Raw genomic sequence first — 6,957 nt, forward strand, 5'->3', positions numbered from 1 at the left:
ATGTCTCATGGTTCCGCCGTGGAAATGGCCTCCTCTGGTCACCTAGCTATAAACGCCAAATGAGCCGATATCTGCCGGAGTCGACCGAGAGAAGATAGCCGCCCCCCCCTCCTCCCTCTCTCCTGACCCCCCCCCTCCTCGCTAGCTTAACCCCCCCCCCACACACCCCTCGTCGAGCGTCAGGCAAGTTTGTTTTCGGGTCATTTCGAGTGGGGTGACCAGGCAGAAAAAAACAACAACCCAACAACCAACAATGCCCCATTTCTGGTGGTCGGAGTCGCTGTCGCCGGCTCAACTCAAGCGGCTGGAGGAGCACAAGTACAGCGCCTCCGGTCGCTCCCTGCTCGAGCCGCCGTGTCAGGTCTACTGGAACTGGCTGGTGGAGCAGATACCGACATGGGTCGCGCCGAACACCCTGACTATCGTCGGACTGCTGATCAACATCGTCTCCACGGTGGTGCTGATGTATTATTGTCCCACGGCGACGGAGGAGGTGGGTGCAACATTTTAAAAAATAAATACAGTTAAAAATACATTAAAAAAAAAAAAAAAAAAAAGTTTCTACGCGCAGACGAGCCCCGGTTGAGTTTGCTTCACCGGCGTGGGGGGGAGCAGAACCACGGTGCTCCCTTCGGAAATTGCGCAATTCGCCGTTACGTGGCGACCGGGCGCGATCTCCACGCGACCCACGGGATCCGATTCAGGATATCTCCCGAATCAGCGGTCTTCTGGTCAATTCGGCCTATATTTCGACCTCATTTTAATAGTATACCCACTGTATAAACGGGGGGTCTTTCGCCCTCCACGCTGACGCCCCTGGTGTGTTTTGACAGTTATGTTTTTTTTTTTTCATGCCCTGATTTATCGTTGGTCGGTTTTAACGTTAAACTGAAAGAGACACTCCTGCAGATGATTGTGTAAGAATCCCAAATCCCGCGAGGACTCTTTAACGTGTCCCTCGGTGCAGCGGATAAATGTGACGTGCTCGTCACAGTGGGTTTCATGGAAAGTTGTCAGCTTTGACGTGCGCGTGTGTGTGTGTGTGTGTGTGTCCTTGTGTGCGGTCGTCTGCCCCGAATCACGTGACGCGGCAGTGGTGACCCCCTCGCGCCGGCAAGACAGACATTTTAAGGAATATTGACCTCTCTTTCTCTGTTGAGGACTGTTAAGTAAACCCCGAGCACGACGACAAAACACGTTTTCGATGACTAAGCTGTTGTGAAATGTCTCCAGATTTTTGCAGTAGCAGGCCCTGCAACAGAGGTGTGACCCATGCTCCTCCGGTCCACTTATGTCACCGGGTTCACTCGCTAATCAGGACTGCACAGGTCTGATGTGTGTTTTTTTTAAATATCAGATTCACACCTTTGTTCAGTCCAATCATGGCAACCTTGCGACCGGGTCCACAGTCCGTGCAGCAGCGTGAGGGTTTCTGTCCCAAGTCCACCCCCACACGGGCAAGAACGTCTATGCGAGCAAACGTATTGGAGGAATTCTTAAGGATCACCGGTCACAGATCTGAAGTGTTTACCTCTGAGATAACCGGGCCCCCACCAGGACGGCATTAGACCCTTGATCCCGTCTGTCTTTGTCTCTGTCTCTCACACACGTGTTGGCCGGCTCCACTGTCCGAATGTTCTATCAAGTTAGTTTATAGATCTTCAAAAGTAGCCTCATTCAATAAGCACCACAGTGCGCCTGCCCTTTTTTTTAAATCTTATTTTTCCTAAAAGTGTCTTTTCTGCACCAAAACACTGCATATTCATTTTTAAATAAGAGTGTTTTATGAAATTGGAATTCTAACATCTGAAATATCTCCGCATACTGTAGGCCGTTGATATGGTTTTGAAATGGACCAAGATTGTAAGTAGTTCTGCTTTCCTTTTTGTTTTATGGCTCAGCTTGTTTCAGTGTTGCCTAATCTGCTGATGACGGTCTCATTGCATTAAGATTCCATCTCAGTTTCCCAGAATTCCATGGGATGCCTCCAAATGTCTTGTTTTCAAGCGACCAACAGTCCATGAAATTAAGATGTGCAACAAAATGTTCATTTTATATAACAAATGAAGAACGAGGGGCTAGAATTAGGAAGGGATCCGTTATCCAAAGAGTCACGTACCATTTCCTTTTTATATCAAATAGTTGATTATTTAACCTAGCTTTTCCACAGCGTGCCCCCCCCCCTCCCCCCCCCCCCCTCGTCTAAATCCGCTCTCTCCCACCTGCGCTCTCCCAGGCTCCGGCATGGGCCTTCATCATGAGCGCCCTGGGCCTGTTCATCTACCAGTCTCTGGACGCCATCGACGGGAAGCAGGCCAGGCGGACCAACAGCAGCTCGGCGCTGGGGGAGCTCTTTGACCACGGCTGCGACGCTGTCTCCACAGGTGCTTCTGCGCTCACCTAGTCGACCCAAACCCAGACCGCCGCGCTCTTTCGTTCCGTTTGCAGAATCCCGCCGCGTTGGTGGATCGGGGCAGAGAAATTGATTTATTAGTTGTTGTTTTTTTTTTCTCCCTTCAGTCTTCGTTGCTGTGGGAACATGCGTTTCGTGTGGCGTCGGAAAATACCCGGACTGGATGTTCTTTTGTGGTTTCATCGGGATGTTCATGTTCTTCTGCGCCCACTGGCAGACCTACGTGTCCGGGACCCTCCGCTTCGGCCTGTGAGTCCCCAAGTTTTTTTATGGCCGTGTCATAAATGATGCTGTAGTATAGCTGTGAAACCGCCGCCCTGATGTTCTTCTTCTTCTTCCTCCCAGGATTGACGTCACAGAGGTGCAGATCGCCATCACCGTCATGTACCTGATGTCGGCCTTCGGAGGCGTGGGCCTTTGGCACACTACGGTAAGCGAGAAGCCACCATCGGATGCTCGAATACTCAAACGCACATGGTTTTTTTTTGTTGTTTTTTTTTCGTCACCTTTTACGCCAAATTAAGTTTTTAGTCGTCATCCTTGAATAGAGTTTTTTTTTTTTTTTTTTTTACTTTTACTTCTACTCTGCTGCCTTCGGAGGCTTGACTTAACAGCACATGAGCGAGAAGTGAGAAGGTAAATATGTGCAGCTAACGCCATGGCAACAGGCCATCCGTCGGGACGTGGTCTGGCTCAAGAAGCCGACGGTGTCCCTCGCATTTTTTTGATTTGCTTCGCCCCCCCCCCCAGCCGGCCCTCTTACTGCAAGGAGAGTGCTCTGTGCCCTTTTTTAACCTCCCCTTCCCTTGTTTTCCGTAGTTGCCCGTCATTGGAATACAGATGTTCGTCTTCCCCATCATCGGCATCACCGGCGGGGCCCTCTACTCCTGCTACAACTATTTTTACGTCATTCTGAACGGAGGCGTCGGCAAAAACGGCTCCACAGTGGCCGTAAGTCCGCAAACGCACCACTCGCACTTCCCGTAGGCGCCGCTGTGACGCTTAATCCCCGCTGGCTCTGTTCAGGACACGAGTGTGCTGAGTCCCGGTCTGCACATCGGCCTCGTCCTCACCCTGGCCTTCATCATTTTCAAGAAGTCGTCCAGCCAGCTGTTTGAGCTGCACCCGTGTTTGTACCTGCTCGCCTTTGGCCTGGTCACCTCCAAGATCTCCAACAAGCTGGTGGTACGTTCATCCCGTCTGATTTTAAATTCAATTAAAACAAACAAACCCTTACGTTTTGCCCACTGTTCCTATTATTATTGAGTGGATGCTGTGGTTCTGTGTTGCTGTGGTAACGGCTACAATAGTCTACTCTGCGGTGTTTTGGTTTAGCAATGAGCACGACAAAATACTGCGATGGGACGATTACAGAATTTAAATGTGTTAAGCGTGTATCAAATTAACCAGAATATTGGGTTTGATGCAATGTTTATCTCAAGAATTGGGAGCCGTATTTAACCAAAGTCAATAATCATAAACGCCAACTAACAGAGTTCATTGAGTGTTGCATTCATGGGACGTTGGCCATTTCTCGTGTTTGGTGTTTGGTCAGAAGGTTCACGTGCTTCTCTTTCCCCTCTGGTTTGTCCCTGTAGGTCGCACACATGACCAAGAGCGAGTTGCACCTGCCGGACACGGCCTTCGTGGGCCCCGGCCTCCTCTTCCTCAACCAGTACTTCAACAGCTTCATCGACGAGCATATAGTCCTGTGGATCGCCATGGTCAGTTTTTGACGCGCGATGTCAACGTTACAGAGAAACCACCACACAGCGCGCTGCCTCAGATGGTTCTGTTCAGATTTCAGGGTTGATTTGAAAAACAAAAACCTCGTTTGCATTCAGAGCTGCCCCACGCGCATTTGAAAGGCTTCATATTTGATGGTGCTGCGCCTGAACTAACGTGAGAAAGCCGTCTTTAAGGCTGTTGCAGAGAAAAGTTCAACTGGGAGGGGGGGGGAAAAAACTGGTTTAATGCCTGTCTGTGCAGCCTAACTGTATTTAGATGGATGCGTTGTGATGACGTGTGCATTGCACCAGGTATGAAGTAGAATCTGACGGTGCGAGTGACGACTGACGAGAGAAACCGGACCGACTGGTTCTCGGGCCTCGTTCGCTTTCACTTCAACCGGCTGAACGGAACCATTAAAGACAGTTCCTCATCAAAGATTTAGACCAATGAGATGACTTGAGACCAACATTCTTGTGACAAAACTCGATGCCTAAGAGGCGTCTCGTTGCCATTTTAACCACAAATCCCACAAAATGGATTAAGCTTAAAAATGTTACGCCGTTCCTGCCATTTTTGATTGGGTTGTGTGTAAGCCACCTTGTATTGATGTAATGTATCTACATTTGCACGGTTCATACGTTAAAGCAGCACTCGTTAGACTAGTGAGGACCAGAGTGGCGCACAACTCCACCATCGACGGCGCGGAAGGAAAAAGACGTTAACATTCCTTGAACAGAAAAAGATTGTTTTTTTTTGGTGCAGCCCTCAAAGATTCTTCACACCCACACCGGTGGTTCTGGTTATTCTGGCTGATTGGAACGCGAGTCCCGGCAGGAAAAAGCCACTGGTTTACTCGACCCTGCAACCACTGTTACTGCTACCAGTGCTTTTTGCTCTATGATGGGGATACATATCTGCTGGGCAAAATAGCAACATCAAATTCATAATACATAGTACATGCATTTCCTATAGGACCGTTTGAGAAGAGCAATTTAGCACTGCAATTAAATGGATCAATGAAAAACAATCCCTATACTGCTTTCCCCATTAAGTACTAAAATTGTTTAAAGCTTTGTTTAAAGGTGTTGCATCACAGGTTTGATCCTCTCCATCTTCCTTCAGGTCTTCTCCCTCGTGGATCTGACACGCTACTGCACCGGCGTGTGCCTCCAGATCGCCTCCCACCTGCGCATCCGCGTCTTTAGCATCACGCCGCCAAGCCAGCTGCACCGCGACTGACGGCCTGCCCGGCGGGAGGAGGCGGGGGGAGACTCTGGTTTCTCCCCGCTCCTGAAAGCAGACGACGACGAGGAGGAGGAGAGAGCCTCCTCGAACCCGAGCCACTGCAGCCTTGACAAAGTGACCACTTCTGATTAAAAACTGCCCCCTCACCCCCAAGAAGGAAAAATATAAATAACTTTACAAACCAAAAAAAGGGAAGAAAAAAAAAAAAGTTTTGAAAAGCATGGATCTGTTGAAAGTGGAAGTGACGTGGAATTCCTTTGAATTCCTCATCGGCTGTTGCAGCCGATAAGTTTTAATATTGAAATCATCGCATGTGTTCAGAAGATACAGTTTAGAGTTTTACATCTTCCTCCTGCTTTATTCAACTCAAAAACCAAAACACTTTTCTACCAGGTACTTCATAGTCCCGGCCCGAGATTAAGGAATATTATCTACGTTAAATATAAAAGGTGTGTGGGGTTGTCATATGTTTAAGATATTTCGGAGTCATGAGTGCAATAAGGTGAACTTCTTACTTCTTTTGATATTTGCTCAAACTAAATGTGTCGGCTGTTGAAAGTTTTCTTGATTTGTTTTTAATTCTTCGAAATGAATGTGAATCAATCTGGCAAAAAAAAAAAAAACGAGGGCTCGAAAACCCAAATGAAAAATTGAAGGCCTTTTAAAACCTCAAATCATTTCCAATGCTTTTTGAGGATGTGGACGGGCGGGTTGTCATGGCGTCGGGGCGACAGTCTGTGTTGGTGCTGAAAACAACGACGGGTTTTTCTATCAGGTGTCTCCCTTTAAAAAAAAACACCTGTCAATCAATATTGGCCTTCCCCGGTTACTCATCTCATCCTTCAAAACTGGAAAAATAAAATACACCCCCCCCCCTTGCCTGTTAGAGCGCCGTCGACTAATGAAGCACCAACACACGACTTGTTCTGCTTTCTGTGTTCTTCTCCCTGAAGGGCTAATAGCTAATTATATGTGATTGTACAGAATTCAACTGAAAACGCCTTAAATATTTTTTGTTGTAATTACGGTTTGACTTGTGAATATTTAAGACAGCTTTGTACATTTTTCTTTTTTTTCACTGAAGTATCAAACCAGATGCAACAGTAGTAATAATATGATGCCACTGGACTATAAATGTATAATATTGATTGGGGATTGATCCATTTCATCTGATTAAATTTCATTGAGTTGGTGTAATCTGGTATGTTCATATTTCAGGTTATTTAGGTTCAAAAGGGATATTTCAGTAGTGCTTGTAAGGATTAAAAAACAATGGTACTCATGAATTTGATTTGAAAAAGTGTCCTCTCAGATTCTTCTTCTGCAGGGTCATGGACTAGAAAAGAGGGGCACGTCCCCAAACTTGATTTCAGTAAATTTACGATGGACTTTGGAACTATGCATTGAAATGTACAACCTTAATTTTACCACCACGTTGCACTGTTCAATAATACAGTAAAACACCTTTCTACTAACAGATGTTGTACGAGTGGAAAAGATTGTAATAAACCAATATTTTTCATGTGATGTGTTATTTGTCCATGTTGAACCGTGGAGTTTACAACAAG

General features: G+C 47.0%; 1 protein-coding gene across 1 annotated transcript; it reads left to right on the forward strand.

Moving 5' to 3' along the window:
* Positions 1 to 149: 149 nt before the first annotated feature.
* chpt1 (choline phosphotransferase 1) lies at positions 150 to 6,911 on the forward strand. Its single transcript, XM_037460283.2, has 8 exons — positions 150 to 493; positions 2,237 to 2,384; positions 2,521 to 2,662; positions 2,759 to 2,843; positions 3,233 to 3,364; positions 3,440 to 3,598; positions 4,012 to 4,137; positions 5,267 to 6,911. The coding sequence occupies exons 1-8, from the start codon at positions 254 to 256 to the stop codon at positions 5,381 to 5,383; spliced, it is 1,149 nt and encodes a 382-aa protein (XP_037316180.2). The 5' UTR covers positions 150 to 253; the 3' UTR covers positions 5,384 to 6,911.
* The last annotated feature ends 46 nt before the right edge of the window (positions 6,912 to 6,957 follow it).

The sequence above is a fragment of the Pungitius pungitius genome, chromosome 2 (assembly GCF_949316345.1).
Source record: "Pungitius pungitius chromosome 2, fPunPun2.1, whole genome shotgun sequence".
NCBI classification, from domain to species: domain Eukaryota; kingdom Metazoa; phylum Chordata; class Actinopteri; order Perciformes; family Gasterosteidae; genus Pungitius; species Pungitius pungitius.